The sequence below is a fragment of the Hemiscyllium ocellatum genome, chromosome 23 (assembly GCF_020745735.1).
Source record: "Hemiscyllium ocellatum isolate sHemOce1 chromosome 23, sHemOce1.pat.X.cur, whole genome shotgun sequence".
In the NCBI taxonomy this organism is placed as follows: domain Eukaryota; kingdom Metazoa; phylum Chordata; class Chondrichthyes; order Orectolobiformes; family Hemiscylliidae; genus Hemiscyllium; species Hemiscyllium ocellatum.
The window spans coordinates 5,775,821-5,797,816 of record NC_083423.1 but is presented as its reverse complement, the minus strand read 5'-3'; the positions used below and the strand labels follow the sequence as shown (position 1 = coordinate 5,797,816).

Sequence of the window (21,996 nt, the reverse complement as noted above, 5' to 3'; positions counted from 1 at the left end):
GGTGGAGTTTGGTTTATAAAACTTGTGACAGTGACCATGAAATCATCACTGATTATTGTAAAAACCCATCTGGCTCATTACTGTCCTTGCATTGCCTGACCTTCATCTGACTCCAGCCCCTCTGAGTATTTCTGGGACATAGATGGATTGCTTTTAGTTAGGGCAGGTGAAACAAAATCTGTCAGAGAAGATGAGAACATGGAATGCAAAACACAGGCACATGACCACAATCTTATTGAATGTTAGAACAGGCTTTGGGGCTGAATGATCTGCACCTGCTCCTAATTGACATGCTTACAGTCATTTGGTTGACCCTCAGTTGCCCCCTGACATGGCCTAGTGTGAGCCCTTCACTTCAGGGGGCAATTAGGCATGAGCAAGGTCCATACCCCATGAAACAATAAAGAAACAAATTATTGCCAGTAACAGACCGATGAACTGTTTTGAGTTAGTTTTTTGAGTTAAATGAGTTGACATTCTAACAAAGCCTTGTTTTTCCAATTACCCAAATCCTTTCTGATAGAGAACTGACCCAAAAATAGCCTGAGGTTTCAGAGACTGGTGCTGTCCGATGTGTAGTTATTGAGGAGACCAAGGCCTCCCAAGTGGAAGAAAAGAAAGGTTTGAGTCTTGCAATTGGTAACAGAACTGAAATATGAGAGGTCAGGTGAGTTCCTGCAAAGTTTTCAATAAGGGAAGAGAAAATGTAAAACCTTCTCCTTATTTGTGAATCTTTAATCCACTGCCCTTTCGTCCCCCAGGAGAAAGGTTAGGCATCTGCACTTACCCTTGGAAGGATTCCATAAGACCATAAGACATAAGAGTGGAGGTAAGGCCATTCGGCCCATCAAGTCCACTCCGCCATTCAGTCATGGGTGATGGGTATTTCAACTCCACTTACCTGCATTCTCCCCATAGCCCTTGATTCCTCGTGACATCAAGAATCTATCAATCTCTGCCTTGAAGACATTTAGTGTCCCGGCCTCCACTGCACTCTGCGGCAATGAATTCCACAGGCCCACCACTCTCTGGCTGAAGAAATGTCTCCGCATTTCTGTTCTGAATTGACCCCCTCTAAGTCTAAGGCTGTGTCCACGGGTCATAGTTTCCTCGGTGTGTTATTTCCAATAGCTCATCAAGTAACAAACCCTCCCACTATTAAAATGCAGATTTCCAGGCAAAACTGCGCTGAGTTAGTCTACCCATTCGGCAACGTTGGGATGTGAAATTGTTTTTTACGAAATCTGTTACTTAACACGTTACAGTCACATGGATTAAATGTGACCTCGTGCAGTACCTGTCCTCAACACTTCACTCCATTTTAAAATGTTCAGTCACTCTGTCAGATCTTCTGGATGTGTCATAAATGTTTTGCTAAAGATTTGAATTATACAGATTAAGACAGTCTAAAATGGCCTTCCTCATTTGTGATTTTTATAAGGTCACTTCTGAAGTTAGGAGCAGGAGAAAGAAGGCTTTAATGGGACTGGTAATGCATGGCTAATATCATCAGCTTACAGCTGGTGTTAAGAGCAACTCACGAACCAACTGGTTGACTAAAATCAACTCAATTTTGTTATTCTAAAAAGAATTCCTTCACACTTGCTCTGAGGCTGTGATCAGCTTTTCAGATCAGTCTGACTCACTGGCTTAGTGTCCCTTTAAAAGGTCAGAAAATGAGCAACCGTCTCAAAAACTAGTTACTCAGTGTGAAATAATAGCCCAGAGGACTGGTTAGCACAGTAGGTTGGTTAGTGGGTTTGAGATGCAGAGTAATGCCAACAGCATGGGTTCAATTCCCGCATTAGCTGAGGTTGCCACAAAGAACAATCCTTCTCAACCTCTCCCCTCGCCTGAGGAGTGACGACCCTCAGGCTAAGTCAGTCACCTGTCTTTAATGGGAGGACAGGTCTCTGAGACTATGGTGACTTTATCTTTTCTAATAACCTCTTCATTTTATGCAAGTCTGGGACATCACTGAGTTCCTCACTGTCAACATCCTGGGAGTTATCATTCACCAGAAACAACACTGGGAGGTGTGGCTTAGCGTTCAATTGCTGGATGATTAGTCCAGACACTGGTGTAATGTTCCAGGGACCTGGGTTCAAATCCCACCATGACAGGTGGTGAAGTTTGAATTCATTTAAATCTGAAATTAAGAGTCTCATGATGACCATAAAGCCATTGTCAATTGTCTTTACCTGGTGCTGACTATGAACCCACAGCAATGTGGTTGACACTGAACTGCTTTCAGAGATGGACAGTAAATCCTGGCCCAGCCAGTAAAGCCCATATCTCATGAATAAATTAAACATATCTATAATACAAGCACAGGTCAGAGTCTAGCAATCTTGAAGTGAGTAACTCATGTCCTAACTCCCCAAAGCCTTTTAACCAACTACAAGTCAGGAATGTGATGGAATACTTCCCATGTGCCTGGGTGAGTGCCGCCCCAACAACACTCAAGAAACTTGACACCATCCAGGAGAAAGCAGCCTGTTTGATTGGCATCACATCCACTCCATCTACCACCAACGCTCAGTAGCAGCAGTGTGTATCATCTACAAGATGCACTGCTCAAATTCACCAAGGCTCCTTAGACAGCACCTTCCAATCCCACAACCACTCCCATCTAGAAAGACAAGAGCAGCAAATACATGGGAATACCACCCTGCTGCAAGTTCCCCTCCAAGCCACTCCCCATTCTGACTTGGAAACATATCAGTATTGTTGGATCAAAATCCCAGAATTTCCTCCCTAAGGGCATTGTGGGTCTACCCGCAGCACATGGACTGCTGCGGTTCACGAAGGCAGCTCACCCCCACCTTCTCAAGGGGCAACTAGGGACAGCTAATTATTGGGCTCCTACATCCTGTGAGTGTATAAAAACCAACTAGAGAGTCAAGAGTTAAAGGTAGTATTCAGGAAAATAAGAAGAGAAATTGTTGGAGAAACTCATCTGGTAGCATCTGTGGAGAGAGAAAGCAAAGTTAGCGTTTCAAGTCCAATGGGTCTCAGCCATTATTTTATTGACTAGAAGAGTAGGCTTGAGGGGCCAAAATGCCTTCTCCTACAACAGGGACTGAAGGTCCTTATCTCCAATACTTTATAAAGGGCAAGTCCCAGAGCAGCTGGGTCTTGAAGGAGCTCATTGAGAAGGTATTAACCAATCTCAGTGAGAGCTGCTGTTCTGTGTAAAAGGTAGATCTCTGGTCTGTCCCGGTACAAACTGATTTCCATTCCCATCCCTTTATCCTGTAACTTGTACGTTGACTTGAATAACTTGCTTAACTCATCATTATGGATGTCTTTTAGCATTTTAAAAGACCTGGACCTTACCCAGAAAGTCAGTCAGGGTGCAAGCTAATAGATTGGCGTTTCCCAGATTGTTAGCTGAGTACTGAGTCACATTTGCAGCTTTTATTTCCAAGCCATGTTTTTGGCAGTTCCACCTACAATTCGATAAATTACAATGACTCAGATGGACTTTGCACTTGAGCCATTGCACCAGTGTGCTGTACTTGGGCCAGCGATGATGACATGGGATTTTAAAAGAAGCAGTGAAGCGCATAAACAAAGACCAGAAATGCTGAAAACCTGAAATGAAAGGTTTCTAAACTGTTACAAATGCTAAACAAGTGAGTCAGCATCATAAAGAGAAAGGTGGGTCAATAATGTGCTATCACTGTATGATATACAGCACTGAGCTGGCTATTCGGCCCATCCAGTCAAAGCCCATTGTTATACTCCCCTTTAGCCTCCTCTTGCTACATTGGTGTGTATCAGTGTAGCCCTCCTTTCCCTTGTTCCTCATTTGTACGTCTGTGTAATTTGCCTCCATGTCTCTCTATGGTGGTGCCCTATACAGGAGAAAGTGAGGACTGCAGATGCTGGAGATTAGAGTCAAAGAGTGTGGTGCTGGAAAAGCACAGCAGGTCAGGCAGCATCTGAGGAGCTGGAGAGTCGCAGTTTCGGGCATAAGCTTTTCATCAGCAATGTGCGCTATACACACACACCCATCTTTCTTTTTTCTCCAACTCAATAATGGAAGCCCTCTTTCTCTGTCCATCCAAACCAAGACGTCGATTAGGTCGGTCACCCCTCAGTTTCCCCATTACGAGGGAAGGACCCAGCATGCTCATCATCATCTTCTGGAGGGTCAGTTAGCTCAGTTGGCTGGACAGCTGGTGAATAACAACCGCACTGAATGAGCGTCACCCCAACAGCCTCACCCTCACTATCCACTTGAGCCATGGTGACCCCCCTCAGCTTAAACTCACAGCCAGTTGTTTCTCTGTCAGGGGAGAGCAGTATGTGGTCACCTCAGGCAAGGGGGATGTTCAGTTAATTTGTAAACCCTTTAAAGTCTCTCTGTACAATCTTTTGATATGGAAACAGAACTGTTCACAGGATTCCAAGTGTGGTCTAACTGAACTTTAAGATTTCTTGTGAGTCCCCCTTGTAATACTATGTGACTGTTCTTCTTCAGAGGTTGGGTGGCCAGCTCTGTATTTCCAGCGTTCAGTCATCTGTTTTGAGAGAGCGAGTGATTTGGTTGAAAGGTGAAATTTGTTTTCTGGTTGTACTAATGTTAAGCACTGAGTCAAGAAGATTGATTTGGCAGAAAATGTGGCATTTCCTTTTTGTGTTAAGCTCTCCCCGAATAACAGATCCCTGCCTCAAACCATCGACTGATGGCCGTTTTACGAAGGAGAATCTTTCCTTGTGTTAACTATATTGAGGAAGCTGCTGCAGGGTTTACCGGTTTCAAGACAGTTCCAGGTGGACTACATTGTGGACATTTTCTAATCGACCAGTTCAGAAATGTTGTTCTGCATATCTGAAGCAAATGTGATTTGAACCTCCTGGCCCAGAGGTGGGGACACTACCACAATAACCTATCAGGGGAGGCAGCCCATTAGGGAGTGACCTCTGTGGTTGAGTCGGGATCTGCAGGCAGCACAGTCAAAGTGAAGGTCCCTGGCAGCCCTCACTGTGAGAGCACTGGGAGACTTCAGCACTGAACCACTGGGGGCGCTCTCCATCTGGGCAGGCAGCCGAGAGTCCAACAACCATTGGAGACATCCTGGAGACCCTTCATCAGTGGTGACCAATGGGAAGCCTGGTCATTCATGGTTGGGAAGCCTTTGCCATGCCCTAGCATTAATGCAGTGACCAGCTCCCTCTGTACAAGCCCCCTACCTCTTGCCTGCTGAGGTGCATTGACTGCAGAATATACCAGCACTATCACTGGAGTTATAACGCTGCTGCGATTATCACTGTGAAGTAGCTCTTTAATTTGTTTGCATTCCCCGATCCGCCAGGCTGATTGCTGCATGCACCCCTGAGGGTGAGGAGGTGGGAGCAAGGTCTGACTGATCCAATTACCTCAGCAGCACCAACCCCCCCAACACCCTGCTCCCACTAAACTCATTTCCCCCACCCCCCTCCCACTCCATGGGATGCCAAAACTCTGCTCCAAGTGTCAAACCATTTCTAATTTCCTGACACCTTAAACTGATACCATATATCTCTTTGTTGAGCGAGCTATCCTCATGAGTAAATAATGTAGTCTTATAGTTATACAAGAGTGAGAGCCAACTTAATTGCAAGAGTAATTCAATCAGTGATGCCAATGTTGGAGGAGACTAATTCCTGCTCCATCTGAAAACAAATGCCAATGTTTAACAAAACCAGCTTTGTGTCCAAATGTCATCAATCCTTTGCCCAAGTGTCACAGTCTGGAGGAACTGACTGAAATTCACCCATCTCTTATCCCTACGTGACTCCCCATCATTGACTGAAAAGTGCTTTGGGTTGCCCCATGGTTGGGAAAGTGGCTACATCAATGTAAGCGATATTCCTTTCCATATTTTTACGATTAAAGCAAGATGGCCTGGGTGATTTATTTTTTCTTTATTCATTCGATGAGGGTGTAATTGCCTGGGCAGCATTTATTACCCTAATTTCCCAAAGAATGGCTAAGAGCCAACCACATTGCTGTGGGTCTGGAGTCACATGTTGACCAGACCAGGTACAGATGGCACTTTCCTTCCCTGTTGTTGTGTTGCCATAGTCTTACCAGACCACAGGGGCTCATGAGAGAGAGAGAGAGAGAGAGAGAGAAGCAACTGGTGGTGATTTAACGTGAGGGCCACCAGCCCTCAGGTGAGGGAAGATTTGGGAAGGAGAGTCCTTCATGGTAACCTCAATCCTGGGAATCCTGTTGACATCACACTGCTCTGTAAATCAGCAATGCAGCCAACTGATCTGAACCAATTCCCTTCCTTTCCTAAAGGACATTAGTGAACCAGATGGGGTTTTTCCTGACAATCAATTCATGGTCATCCTTAGATTCTTAATAGCAGTTTTATTTATTGAATTCAAATTCAATTATCTTCCATGACAGGATTTGAACCTGCATCCCCAGAACGTTATCTGGATCTCTGGATTAACAGCCTTGCAATAACACCAATAGGCCATTCCCTTCCCATTGTTGTTATTTGGATAGAAAGTGTGTGTAGGGATGTAGGGAAAAGCTGGGAGATTGGAGCTAGGAAATACAACTGGTGCTGGCTGTGATTGGGCAGAGATCGGTGCTGTAATTCTGAGGGTGCATTGCCAGGACATGGCCAGCAGGGGTAGCCATTGGCTGACAGCATGTGTAGTCCCCGTGACAGAGCCTTCAAACCTATGCCCCCACTCCACAGTTACCCCTCACTGCTCCGTTCTCCCCTTCGCCTGGGGTGTCTAGTGATGGGCTAGGTCGTGGGTGAGGTACCGGGGGCACATTCTGAACATACCTGCTGGGTTGATGGTTCCCTATTCCACTCCAAAGACACCTTTCACTCAAAACAGTGTTGTGCTGAGACTTTAATGAAGTCGTACACTGACAAATCAACACTACCACTGATGCCAATGAGCCAGCGCTGAGGGATTTGGCACAAGCAAGTGTTTCCGTGTGTGTGTGTGGCTGTAAGGCCACCTGGAGGTGGTGTCGGACAGAAACACTAATCTTGTCAGAAAAATTATTATCTCATTATTATAGATGTTTTGAATCCACCCAATCAGATGCCCTGTGGAGTGTGATACAGCCCTGCAGTAGGTAGGGCTTGAACCCCAGCCTTCTGTCCCAGAGATACAGACAATACCACTGCACCGCAACATCCTTTTTTTTTCATCATTAGGCGAGCAGCTTTCTGGAGACACTGAACCATCATTCATCTGCAAACATGCTACAAAAAAAAACAAAATCAAATTGGGTCTTTATTTCCTGGGCTGTCCCTGTATTTGTCAGAGCAATCTCTCCCCCGAAGCTCACAATGCTGAATTAATGCTACACTCTACAGAATAAAATCACTCATGTCCTGTGGTGATATCAACGATTGAGAACTGCTAAATCATGTTTTATTGTGAATAATGAACAATAGCTCAGTAAGTTGACTGGTCTGAAACGAAAACAGTCTTGTGTTCTCAGTGAAATCTAGGTGATTATGTCTTTAAGCTCCATTGGACGGTTCTTCCTTCAGTGGTGGTTACTGTCCCCTGGTTCGGTACGATATTGCTGTGAGTTTTAGTACATTATTCCGAATTGTCAGCATTAATATAAGAATTCTTGCTGTGTTATAAGAACAAATCTGATCATTTAATAGCCCAGTCAGTCACATGAAAGTAAATGCGGGTCAGAGAGGCTTGGCACTGTGGTTGCCCTTTGACCTGCTGGATTGGGACATTGAGAGTTCAGTCCCCACTTGAATATGAAAAAACTGAAGATACTGGTGAGGGGTAGGAAGGAAGGTGATGTTAAATCCACCCTCACATCAGGAATCATCCGAACGACTGGTGGAGCAGAGTTCAGGGACCAAATGGTTGACTCCTGCTTGTATTTACCGTGTGCATATAATCCCTTGGGGCAGGACTGAGCATGCCCCCCACTGTCAGAGGTGCTGCCATTTGGATAAGATGTTTAATTAGGGTGAGTGCAGTGCCCATTTTAATTTTGTCCAGGTGTGGGTTTGAATAAAAATCTCATCCCATGCCAGAGCAATATAGAGCAGCAGAATTTTCCCAGTCCTTTTCACGCATTGATCCCTCAATAAAAGCTACAATAAAGCACTTTTTTGTGGAAATTTGTCTCCTTGCAGTCTGTGGGCTGGAAACATAGAAAATAAGAGCAGGAGTAGGCCATTCGGCCCTTCAAGCCTGCCCCCCCCCATTCAGTACGATCATGGCTGATCATCCATCTCAGTCTCCCATTCCCACTTTCTCCCCCATATCCTTTCATCCCTTTAGCCCTAAAAACTACATCTAACTCCTTCTTGAGATTATTTGATGTTTTGGCCCCAGTCTGAGGCAGAGAACTCCACAGGCTCCCCACTCTCTGGGGGAATAAATTTCTCTTCATCTCAGTCCGAAATGGCCTACCCTGTGTCCTTAGACTGTGTCCCCTGGTTATCAGGAACATCCATCCTGTGTTTATCCTGACTAGTCCCGCTAGAATTTTATCGGTTTCCTTGAGGTCCCCCACATTCTTCCAGTCTCCAGTGAAGATAGTCCTAACCGATTCAGTCACTCTTCATATGTTGGTCCGACCCTCCCAGGAATCTGCTGAGCCTGAGCCTACACTGAAGGAGACAGTGTACACAATATTGTGAGAAATTGAAATCTAATTTAAAGACCAGGTTGAGTGCAGAGAGATTTTAGGGGGACACATGCGAGAATTGCTGAAGGTGACAGGTCAGGTCGAGAGTCTGATTAACAAGGCTTAAGGAATCCTCGGCTTCTCATAATCATAGAATCCCTACAGTGTGGAAGCAGGCCATTCAGCCCATCAAGTCCACACCGACCCTCCAAAGAGCATCCTGCCGGACCCACCCCCTACCCTATTCCTGTAACCCTGCATTTCCCATGGCTAACCCACCTAGCCTGCACATCCCTGGACACTATGGGGTAATTTAACATGACCAATCCACCTTGACCTGCACATCTTTGGGAGGAAACCGGAGTATCCGGAGGAAACCCACGCGGACATATGGAGAATGTGCAAACTCCACACAGACATTCACCCGAGGCTGGAATCGAACCTGGGTTCCTGACGCTGTGAGTGCGACCACTGAGTCACAACACTTCCCAATGTGACACATAAATTATAAATTATGGTGAACCTTTATAAAATGTTAGTTCAGCCTCAAAGTAGACCATTGTATCTTTTTCCGGGATAAAGATGATGTGAAGGTTTGTCGTCTTGTTAGTAAGATTTGTATCCCCATCTCTCAGTCAGACCCCACCAAAGCCCCATAAAACCATGCTTTATGTTGAGGAGGAAAATAAGTTTTAACTTTTATCCTTCATCTTTCTGCTTGTTTGTCAGGGTGTCCGGAGGGGAGCTGTTTGACAGGATTGTGGAGAAGGGGTTTTACACGGAGAAAGATGCCAGTACTCTGATTCGCCAGGTCCTCGATGCTGTGCAGTATCTGCATAAAATGTGCATTGTTCATCGAGACTTGAAGGTAGGTTCCTAGCGTCCTGTTAGAACTTGCCTGTTTGATAAGTGTCGAGGGTGTGTTGCTGCAAAAGCAGAGCAGGTCAGGCAGCGTCCAAGGAGCAGGAAAATCGATGTTTCGGGCAAAACATTTGATAAAAGTACAAAGTCTTGCATTGCAAGAAGCGGTGATAAGCAGAGGATTAGCACACAATGTGTTTATGGCTTTTCAACATTTCCAGCCGATTCTTAGCAAGAAACAGAACTAACATGTAAATGGCTGCCATTGTGGTATTCTTAATCATTTTTTTTCATATCCACAGTGACCAAAGGTAAGATGTAGGAGCAGAATTAGGCCATTCAGCCCATCAAGTCTTAAGGGGGACATTGGCCTTGGAATTCCACATGGATTTAACCAGTGTCAGCATTATCCCTTCTGCAAACCAGCAGAATGTTCTAGATAATGACGAGTGCTTGTCCATTTAGGGTCTACTAATTCTAGAAGTTTCCTAGCTGCTCGGTTGTAGGTGTTGGGGAGGTATGGGGGCATTTGAGGGCAGGGGTGTGTGGGATCTGTTGTCAGGGGTTTGAAGGGGATTTGAGTCATGGGACACTGGGCAAGTATAACTCAGCCAGAGATGGTGGGGAGTTGGAGCCAAGGGCAGAGAGCCCTCTCTCACACCAGAAGTTTGTAACCTTGAGGTTAAAGAGGGAGGTGATGATTGTTCCTCTGAGCCCCTCGATGATGAGGTCCTCTCTCGCTGACAGTACACACTCTAACATCTGAGGTGACCTAGGAAGCTTCTCAATAAGCAAACAGATGGAGGCAGGAATTTGGAGTCATCAGATCAGCCAAAGGCAAAGCAGACTTAAGGGACTGAATGGCCTATTTCAGATGCTGGTCTGAAGCATTAAAGTCAGCAGAAACAAAATCGAACACAAAAACTCAGTCAGTTAAATATCAGAAGTCACATGACACCAAGTTATAGACCAACAGGTTTATTTGAAATCACAAGCTTTCAGATCACTGCTCCTTCGTCAGGTGCCCTGCACTCTGAAGGCTTGTGATTTCAAATAAACCAATAGACTATAACCCAGTGTCGTGTGACTACTGACTTTGTCCACCTCAGTCCAACACCGCCACATCCACATCAGTTGAATTTAACTTGTGAGATTGTTCTGATCCTCTTAATCAGACAAGCCTCAGTGGGTCGCTCTCTCTGGTCTCTGAGCAGAAGGTTGTGCCTCAAGACTTAAGGAAAAAGCCATAGAGATGTACAGCACAGAAACAGACCCTTCTGTCCAACCCGTCCATGCTGACCAGTTATCCCAATCTAACCCAGTCCCACTTGCCAGCACCCGGCCCATATCCCTCCAAACCCTTCCTATTCATATACCCATCCAAATGCCTCTTAAATGTTGCTATTGTACCAGCCTCCACCACTTCCTCTGGCAGCTCATTCCATATACGTACCACCCTCTGCATGAAACCATTGCCCCTTAGGTCCCTTTCACATCTCTCCCCTCTCACCCTAAACCTATGGTCTCTAGGTCTGGACTCCAGGGAAAAATCTTTGTCTACTTATCCTATCCATGATTTTATAAACCTCTATAAGGTCACCCCTCAGCCTCTGACACTGTCAGGGAAAACAGCCCCAGCCTGTTCAACCTCTCCCTGTAGCTCAAATCCTCCAAACCTGGCAACATCCTTGTAAATCTTTTCTGAACCCTTTCAAGTTTCACAATGTCCTTCCAATAGGAAGGAGACCAGAATTACACGCAATATTCCAAAAGTGGTCTAACCAATGTCCTGTACAGCTGCAACATGACCTCCCAACTCCTGTACTCAATACTCTGACCAATAAAGGAAAGCATACCAAACACCTTCACTATCCTATCTACCTGCGACTCCACTTTCAAGGAGCTATAAACCTGCACTCCAAGGTCTCTTTGTTCAGCAACACTCCCGAGGACCTTACCATTAAGTCCTGCTAAGATATGCTTCCTCAAAATGCAGCACATCGCATTTATCTAAATTAAACTCCCACCTACTACTCCTCAGCCTGTTGACCCATCTGATCTAGATCCCATTGTAAACTGAGATAACCTTCGTTGTCCACTACACCTCCAATTTTGCTGTCATCTCCAAACTTACTAACTATACCTCTTTGCTCAAATCCAAATCATTTATATAAATGACGAAAAGTAGTGGACCCAGCACCAATCCTTGTGACACTCCACTGGTCACAGGTCTCCAGTCTGAAAAACAACCCTCCACCACCATCCTCTGTCTTCTACCTTTGAGCCAGTTCTGTATCCAAATGGCTAGTTCTCCCTGTATTCCATGAGATCTAACCTTGCTCACCAGTCTCCCATGGGGAACCTTGTCAAACGCCTTACTGAAGTCCATATCAATCACGTCCACCACTCTGCCCTCGTCAATCCTCTTATTTTACTTCTTCAAAAAAACTCAGTGAAGTTTGTGAGACATGATTTCCCACGCACAAAGCTATGTTGACTATCCCTAATCAGTCCTTGCCTTTCCAAATACATGTACATCCTGTCCCTCAGGATTCCCTCCAACAACTTGCCCACCACCGACATCAGGCTCACTGATCTATAGTTCCTTGGCTTGTCCTTACCACACTTCTTAAACAGTGCCACCATCTTAGCCAAGCTTCAGTCTTCTGGCACCTCACCTGTGACTATCGATGATACAAATATCTCAGAAAGAGGCCCAGCAATCACTTCCCTAGCTTCCCACAGAGTTGTAGGGTACACCTGATCAGGTTCTGGGGATTTATCCACTTTTATGCTTTTCAAGACATCCAGCATTTCCTCCTCCGTAATTTTATCATTTTGCAAGGTGTCGCCATCTAATTCCCTACAGTCTGTATGCTCCATATCCTTCTCCACAGTAAACAATGATGCAAAATGCTTGTTTAGTATCTCCCCCATCTCCTGTGGCTCCACACAAAGGCCATCTTGCTGATCTTTGAGGGGCCCTATTCTGTCCGTAGTTACCCTTTTGTCCTCAATGTATTTGTAAAAACCCTTTCGATTCTTTTTAACTCTATTTGCCAAAGCTACCGCATGTCCCCTTTTTGCCCTCCTGATTTCCCTCTTAAGTACTCCTACTGCCTTTATACTCTTCTAAGGATTCACTGGATTTCTCCTGTCTATACTTGACATATGCTTTCTTCATTTTCTTAACCAAACCCTCAATTTCTTTAGTCATTCAGCATTCCCTACACCTACCAGCCTTTCCTTTCCCCCTAACAGGATTATACTGTCTCTGGACTCTCGTTTTCTCATTTCTGAAGTCTTCCTGTCTTCCAGCTGTCCCTTTACCTGCAAACATCAGCCCCCAGTCAGCTTTTGAAAGTTCTTGCCTAATACCGTCAAAATTGGCCTTTCTCCAATTTTGGACTTCAACTGTTAGATCTGGTCTATCCTTTTCCATCACTATTTTAAATCCAATAGAGTTATGGTCGCTGGCCCCAAAGTGCCTCCCCACTGACACCTCAGTCACCTGCCCTGCCTTATTTCCCAAGAGCAGGTCAGGTTTTGCGCCTTCTCTAGTAGGTACATCGACATACTGATTTAGAAGATTTTCTTGTACGCACTTAACAAATTACTGTCCATCTAAACCTTTAACACTATGTCAGTCCCAGTCTATGTTTGGAAAGTTAAAATCCCCTACCATAACCACCCTATTATTCTTACCAAAAACTGAGACCTCCTTATAGATTTGTTTCTTAATATCCCTCTGACTGTTTGGGGGTCTATAATACAATCCCAATAAGGTGATGATCTCTTTCTTATTTCTCAGATCCACTCAAGTAACTTCCCTGGAAGTATTCCCAGGAATATCCTCCCTCAGTACAGCTGTAATGCTCTCCTGGAGATGTACAGCACGGAAACAGACCTTTAGGTCGAACGTGTCCATATCCTAACCTAATCTAGTCTCATTTGCCAGCACTTGGCCCCTATCGCTCCAAACCCTTCCTATTTGTATACCCATCCAGGTGCCTTTTAAATGCTGCAATTGTACCAGCCTCCACCACTTCCTCTGGCAGCTCATTCCATACATGTACCACCCTCTGCGTGAAAAAGTTGCCCCTTGGGTCCCTTTTATATCTTTCCTCTCTCACCCTAAACTTATGCTGTCTAGTTCTGGACTCCCCCAACCCAGGGAAAAGACCTTGTCTATTTACCCTTGATTTTATAAACCTCTATTAGGTCACCCCTCAACCTCTGATGCTCCAAGTGAAAACAGCCCCAGCCTGTTCAGCCTCTCCCTATAGCTCAAATCTTCTAAGCCTGGCAATATCCTTGTAAATCTTTTCTGAACCCTTTCAACTTTTGCAACATCCTTTTGATAGGAGGGAGACCAGAACTGCACGCAATATTCCAAAAGTGGCCAAGCCAATGTCCTGTCCAGCTGCAACATGACCTCCCAACTCTTGTACTCAATACTCTGACCAATAAAGGGAAGCATACCAAATGCCTTCTTCACGGTCATCTGGGGGACTGCTGCATTGTCAGAGGTGCTGACTTTCAGATGTGATTTTAACACAATCAGCCCCCAATCAGCTTTTGAAAGTTCTTGCTTAATACCGTCAAAATTGGCCTTTCTCCAATTTCGGACTTCAACTGTTAGATCTGGTCTATCCTTTTGGGTGGTCTCCCAATTGGGCATAAGTGATCCCATGCCATTTTGGAATAGACTTAGTTATCCTTATGTCCTGACCAATAATGATCACTCCATCAAAAGGATAAATGAGCATTATCTTAGCATTATGACACTGTGGCAGCTTTCTGTACAAAAATTGGCTGCTGCATTTCCTGCATTATATCAGTGACTGCACTATGGGGTGTGAAGTACTTTAGAATGTGAATTGAATTGAATTGTATCATTTATCGCCACTTGCCTCGTCCAGAGGTTATTAAATGTGCTATATCAATGGATGTCTTTTTTGTTTTTAAGAATGTTGCCAATGAATGATTGATTCAAAACCGATTAATCATTAAATTTGGCCAGTCCATAGTACAATTTCTACTGAACTCCAAAATAAATTATGCAATTATTATTGTTGAAGATTTGTTATTCCATCAGTTGGTGCAAACATATGGAGACTATCACTTCACAGCTCCATTCCAACAGAAGAGATTGAGCCAAGGTTTTGTTTTTGAATATGGTGATAATCCTGCCACACTGGATCATATTGCTAACATATCTTCCATCATCAGTAATGCTGTTGTCTCTTGTTAGTCGCGTATGTCAAGAATTATGCCCTGTTGTAACTTGATGCAGCACGTTTGTACAGCCTTGATGATATGATCTATTAGCCTAATGACTATTACAAAAGGTCTTTGTAAACTGAAATTATTCAAAGATCAGATCATCTAAAATTAATTTCAGAATTAGACAGAGTCTAGGTAATGATTGATACACCATAGAAGATTTAAAATTGACCCAACATTTTATCTCAGATTACAAGATTTTGCTTTGTCTCTGCTAACATTTAGTGGACTAGTTAAAAACCACACAACACCAGGTTATAGTCCATTTTTTGGAAGTACAAGCTTTCAGAATGTTGGTGGCATTGCTTGATTTTTAGTTTTGTCCACTCCCAGTCCAACACTGACACCTCCACATCGTAACCTCTTGTGGGTCAGTCCAGCTTCTCAGTACCAGCCTTTTGCTGTCTTTGTGTGTGATCCTCCTGCTAAAGACCAGATATTGCAGCTTCACTCTGTAGCCAGAACTCAGAAGACTGTTCCTCTTATAGATGTGCTTCCAGCAATCCAAGTTATCTCACAAAGTTACTCAGACCCCAGTCTTATAATGGCAAATGGATCTGGTAGATAACCACGAGGTCCTGAGCTGTATGTCTGTACCAACAACTTACAATGTTAAAAATGCAGTAAAATGGCACTTCATCACTGTGTTAGCAAACACGTGTTGACACCAAACACAGAGACTAACATTAAGATAAGAGGGAGTTTGGTTGCAAGGAAGGTGTTAGAGGAGGACAGAAGGTAGAGAAATGGAGAGGTTTAGGGAAAGAATTCGAGAGCTTCGGACCGAGGGAGTTAAAACTGTGTGACATGGCGATTAAAATTGAAATGTGCAAAATGTAGAACTGGAAGAAAGCAGATGTCTTTGAGGGGATTAATGTGGAGGTGCCGGTGTTGGACTGGGGTGGACAAGGTCAGAAGTCACATGACACCAGGTTATACTCCAACAGGTTTATTTTAAACCACGAGCTTTTGGAGTGCTGCTCCTTCCTCAGGTGAAGTGCCCCCAAAGCTTGTGATTTCAAATAAACTTGCTGGACTATAACCTGGTGTCGTGTGACATCTGAGGGGATTGTTCATGTTTCAGACATGGGGGAGATGTGAGGAGGTGTCGAGAGTTTTGAAAACAGGGATAACGATTTTAAAACTGAGGTGTTACTTAACCGGGGACCACCACAGGTGGATGCACTGAGGGGTAATACAAACAGAGCTGGCGTGAGTTTGGATACAAATAGCAAGGCTTCCATTGAGTTGGCATTTCCTGGGGGGGGGGGGGTGGGAGGCTTCCCAGGAGGGTTTTGGAATATTCAAGGCTGGACATAACACCTTCAACACATTATCTGGGCTGATACCAATTGTTAAAGTTCTCCTGAGAATGTAACTTTTAAAACAAGTTCTGTGATTTACATATGAAAGAAGTGAAACCAATATGGTCATTTGAAGAGATGAGAGAATTAACAAACAATCCAGGTCTTTTTCAATGTATAATTTCAGTTACATCACACTGTAAACTTTTGCTATAAATTCTGTGTCTTACAATTGCGTCTTCCACAACCACCTGATGAAGGAGCAGCGCTCCGAAAGCTAGTGCTTCCAATTGGATCTGTTGGACTATAACCTGGTGTTGTGTGACTTTTAACTTGGGACGTAACAAAGACATAGAGAAGGGTTTCAGCAGCAGCTAGCCTGAGGTGAGGGCAGAGGTGAGTGAGGTCACAAAGATGAAAGTATCCAGCGCTTTTAGTTGTGAGACAATAAATGCCTTGCTGCTCCCACACTGACACCTGAATACATTCAGATTGAGGTGTCAGTTCCTGTTCATGTAACACGAAGGCAGCAAAAAATCTCAATGTCACTATCCATCTGCAAGCTAGAGATTTCTCCGAATGGTTTTACTGATGACAGTGAATGCTAATGATCACATCAGGAGAACTGAATGGGGAAGATCTCATAGCCTGAACACAGCTGGTATGAGTGGATGTGGCTGTTAACCCAGGATGCTTAAGTGTCATTATGTTAGTTGAAGTGCATACGCTTAATTAAGTTCGCTTCCTTCACACTATCAGTCTTAGTGAATAGATTGAACTAATAATCACTCCAGCATCCAACATTTAAAGCAATAGAACTCAGAAAGAACACAAATGTTAAAGCTATATGGTTTCTTTTAAACTTCAGTTTTGGCTTGGGGATATCACCAGAAAAAACAGCATTTACTGCCCTGCACTAATTACTCCTTTGAAGATAGGGGTGACCTCCTGCTTGAATATAACTCGACCATTTCAGAGGGCAGTTAGGAATAAACTATAATGCTCTGGGACTGGAGTCTCATATCTGCCACACTGGCTAAGGTTTCCTTCCCAAAAAGACATTAATTTCATGGTTTCTGCAATTCACTCTTTATTCACAATTTAATAATTCTCTTTAAAATTCTCCTGCTGCCTTGTGGAATTGGAGTTCATGTCTCTAAATCATTACCTTACCACATAACCGCAATGCTACTGTAACCCCTCAGTAATTATTTCTTCATTTTTAAACCTGCTCCCAAATAATTTTTGATAAACTCTAACATCCCAGCATGTTTGGTATAAAAATCGAAGCTTTTCAGTGAGGCGAGGTAGTAGCACTGTGATAATATCACGGGGTTCAGGATTATATCACATATTGTGGATGCAAATCCCATCATGGCCAATGGTGAAATTGACTTTGATTTAAAAAAAAGACTCAAGTTAGCAATCTAGCCAAATGGTGGCCATGTAACCACTGTTGATTGTCATAAACAACCATTTGGTTCACTAATGTCATAGAGTCATAGAGCCCTACAACACAGAGACAGGCCCTTTGGCTCAAACTGTTCCATGCCGATCAAAATGTCCATCCACGCTAACCCCATTTCCCTGCACTTGCCCAAAATTCTTCTAAACCTTTCCTATCCATGTGTTTATCCAAATGCCATTTAAATGTTGCTAATGAACGCACCTCAACCACTTCCAATGGCAGCTCATTGCATATGCGTACCACCCTCTGTGTAAAAATGTTACCCCTCAGGTTCCCTTTTATTCCTTCCCATCAAACCTTAAACTGGTGCCCTCTAGTCCTCGATTCCCCAACCCTAAGAAAAAGACTGAGTGCATTCACCCTATCCATGCCTCTCATGATCATCTACACTTCTATAAGAACCCCCCCACCTCAGTCTCCTACGCTCTAAAGAAAAAAAGTCCTATGTTATCTAACCTCTCCCTATAACTCAGACCATTGAGTCCAGGCAACATCCTTGTAACTTTCTTCTGCACTCTTTCCAGTTTAATAACATCCTTCCTATACCAAGGTGACCAAAACTGAACACAAAACTCCAAGTGCATCCTCACTAACATCCTGTACAACTGCAACATAACTTCCCAACTTCTTATTCTATGCCCTGACTGATGAAGGCCAGTGTGCCAAAAGCCTTCTTCACTGTCCTGTCTACCTGGGACTCCACTTTCAGAGAGCCATGCACTGAACTCCAAGGTCCCTCTGTTCCACTGCACTTCTTAAGGCCCTACCATTCACCATGAAACTCCTATCTTGATTTGACTTTCCAAAATGCAAGACATCACATTTATCTACATAAAACTCCATGTCCTTTAAGAATTCTTTCACCTTTACCTGGTCTGGTCTACATGTGACTCCAGACACAGCATTGAAGTTGGCTCTTAACTAACTAAATGCCAGTCCAGCCAGTGAGACCCACATCTTGTTTTGGAGGCTGAATTGAACTGTTTCTGGGAAATCCTGCAGCTAGGAAAGTCTGTTTCTTCCCATGGGAGCCCAGTCATGGGCTCTGGGTCACCTTTGGATAGGAAGCTATTGGTAATGCTACTTTTCATCTCCAAATTGTTAAATGTTTTTTTATTCACTTTCAAAAGAAGAAGATCAAAATAGTCTTTTGTGTTTTTCTTCTGAAATCTTTACCTCAGCCAGAAAACCTCTTGTACTTCAGCCCAGATGAAGAATCCAAGATTATGATCAGTGATTTTGGTTTGTCCAAAATGGAAGGCACAGGGGATGTTATGTCTACTGCGTGTGGCACCCCGGGCTATGTGGGTAAGTGACTTCCTTGAAACAAAATCTTCTCATTGGCTCTGAGTATGTGAAAACATTTAATATGTTTTATGTTCTATTTCATACACGAGACACTGGAAGAAGAATATAGAGCAGTACAATACAGGACCAGACCCTTCGGCCCACCATGCCTGTGCTGACTATGATGCAATTCTAAACTAATAAGGCAATAAGAGCATAAGACATAGGAGCAGAAATTAGGCCATTCAGCCCATCGAGTCAGCTCCACCATTTAATCATGGCTGATAAGTTTCTCATCCCCATTCTCCTGCTTTCTCCCTGTGACCCTTGAACCCCTTGATACTCAAGAACCTATCTATCTCAATCTTAAATACACTCAGTGACCTGGCCTCCACAGCCTTCTGTGGCAGTGAATTCCATAGATTCCCCACTCTCTAGGAATTCCTAGAGGCCTGGCATTCCAACCACAACGCCATAAACAAACACATAGATCTAGATACCATCTATCAACCCCTCAGAAAACGAACAGGAAATGACATCACCACAAACCCCAGGAACCCCATCCAGGACAAACATATAAATAGAAAGCAGGAGACAACAGCTTCGCTTCACTTGGAGGTCGCCACTGATGATGTTACCTAGCCAGGTAATGAAACGTCTGGATATCAAACCTACAGCTCAGCGAGCAAACCTACACCCTAAACCTCCACCTGAGCTACAAACCTTCACAAACCTTGCAAATACCTCTTATATCTCTTGTGCCCCAGCTCCTGACTACTGGTTGGAGGCCTGTACACAACTCCAACGATCGTTTGTTCACTTTTGCGATACTCCCAGGGACCTGCACATAGTCCCTGTCCTTCCATTCCCTGCCTCTGAAACATTGGGAATGTATCTGCTTCTATCACCCCCCCCCCCCCCCCCCCCAACACCATGTTCCAGGCATCTACCACCCTCTGTGTAAACAAACATCTCCTTTAAACTTTCCCCCGCTCACCTTAGACTTAGAAAAATATTCTGACTATCTCCCAGATGTGATGCTGCAATCTCCTGACAGTAACTCAATTGCCACCAGAAATAGAAATTCCACCCATGAGGCCATGTGGCCAGTTAAATACAGCAATTAGAATGTGCCTTAATACCAAGCTGATCTTGTTGTTTTACAGGGTTCAAGAGAAATCCACATTCAGCACATCAGTTAATAATCACAAGACAAGCTGTGTTCCCACCAGTTTTTTCTTTTGTGGGATGTGGGCGTTACTGGCTGGGCCCAGCATTTGCCCGTCCCTAGTTGCCCCTTGAGAAGGTGGGGGTGAGCTGCCTTCTTGAACCGGTGCAGTCCATGTGCTGTAGGTTGACCCACAATACCTTAGGGAGGGAATTCCAGGACTGTGAGCCAGTGACAGTGAAGGAATGGAGATATATTTCCAAGTCAGGATGGCGAGTGGCTTGGGGGGCGGGGGGGAGCTTGTAGGTGGTGTTGTTTCCATGTATCTGCTTGTCCTTGTCCTTCCAAATGAAATATTAGTTGGGCCCTTATCTAATGAAAGATATAATGGCATTGGAGGTTGCCCAGAGAAGGTTGACTGGGTTGAGCCCAGGTCTAACGAGGAGAGGTTGAGTAGCAAACGTCTGTACTCATTGGCGGTTAGAAGAATGAAAGGTGATCTTGTTGAAAGCAAATGTAAATACTGCCAATCGTTGTAAAAATTCATGTGGTTCACCAGTATCATTTAGTGAAAGTAACCTTACCCGGTCTGGTCTACATGTGATTCCACGACAATGCGGTTGACTCTAAACTTGCCCTCTGGGCAATTTGGGACAGGTAATAACTGTTGGCCCAAACAGTAACATCCACATCCTGAGTGAATTATAGAAAAACAAGCTTCTTAACTTGCTGTGGGTAGCACGGTGGTTCAGTAGTTAGCACTACTGCCTCACAGTGCCAGGGACCCAGGTTTGATTCCTGCCTCGGGCGACTGTCTGTGTGGAGTTTGCATGTTCTCCCTGTGGGTGTGTTCCGGTTTCCTCCCAAAGATGTGCAGGTCAGGTGAATTAGCCATGCTAAATTGCCCGTAGTATTAGGTACATTAGTCAGGGGTAAATATAGGGTAGGGGAATAGGTCTCGGTGGGTTAGTCTTCGGAGGACCAGGGTGGACTTGTTGGGCCGAAGGGCCTGTTTCCACACTGTAGGGAATTTAATCTTAAGGGGGTTGGTGCTGAGAGGTTGTTCTCCTTATGAGACAGTCTAGGACCAGAGGGCATCTTCTCCGGGTAACAGAGTCCCTATTTAAGACAAAAATGAGGAGGAATTTTTTTCTTTCACAGGAAGTAAATCTGTAGAATTCTTTACCGCAGAGGGCTCTCAAGGTTGTGTCACTAACTATATTCAAGGCTCAGACTAGATTGATTTCTATTCAGTAACGGAATCAGAAGTTAGTTACTGTATGAGGAAATGCAGGAAAATGGAGTTGAGGATGATCAGATCAGCCATGATTTCATTGAATGGTGGAGCAGAACAGTGTGGATTATTCTGCTCTGTCCGTGAAATTATTGAGAAAATAATTATCATCTACTCAATTTGCTCTAATTTAGCAGACGTTTGTTTTGGAGGTCCGAATTATAGAATGATTACAACAGGGAAGGAGGCCATTTATCCCATGGTGTTCATACTACCCCTTGGCTGGAGCTATTTAAATAATCCTCTGCTCTGGCACATCAGTCTTGCCCTTTATGAAACTTTCTTGCCGCTGAGAGAGAATTTTCCAAATCTGACTTGATATCTGGGGCATATTGTTTGAAAGCGGCTTTCTACACCAGGTAAGTATTTTACTGTTCTGTTTCTAAGTGTTAGAAAAGCATCTCAGGGGCACAGAAAGTGCTTCATTTTATTTGAATTGACAGCAAGCTATTATTTTGTATTATTTCGCTTCGATGCAGTGTTGAAACCTGTGGTTATAGCTAGTCACCAGTGAACTTCAGGCTAGTGTCCTTCCATCTATTCCTTACCCCAATCAAAAACACATCTCACAGGGGAAAGAAATATCCAGCCCCAAATTAGGGTAATAATTGGTTGTTTGGAAATATCACAGAGCAGCCTGCGGTGATTTGATCTTTATTAAGTTTCTCTGTCTCAGTAAAGACAGGA

At 44.1% G+C, this 21,996-nt stretch overlaps 1 protein-coding gene across 1 annotated transcript in view; it reads left to right on the top strand.

Moving 5' to 3' along the window:
* Positions 1-21,996, top strand: part of camk1da (calcium/calmodulin-dependent protein kinase 1Da) — a 423,380-nt gene that overhangs the window by 308,026 nt on the left and 93,358 nt on the right. Inside the window, exons 4-5 of the mRNA XM_060843087.1 lie at positions 9,371-9,509; positions 18,742-18,868. Of these exons, the coding sequence (XP_060699070.1) occupies positions 9,371-9,509; positions 18,742-18,868 (266 nt within the window). The remainder of the gene's footprint in view (positions 1-9,370; positions 9,510-18,741; positions 18,869-21,996) is intronic.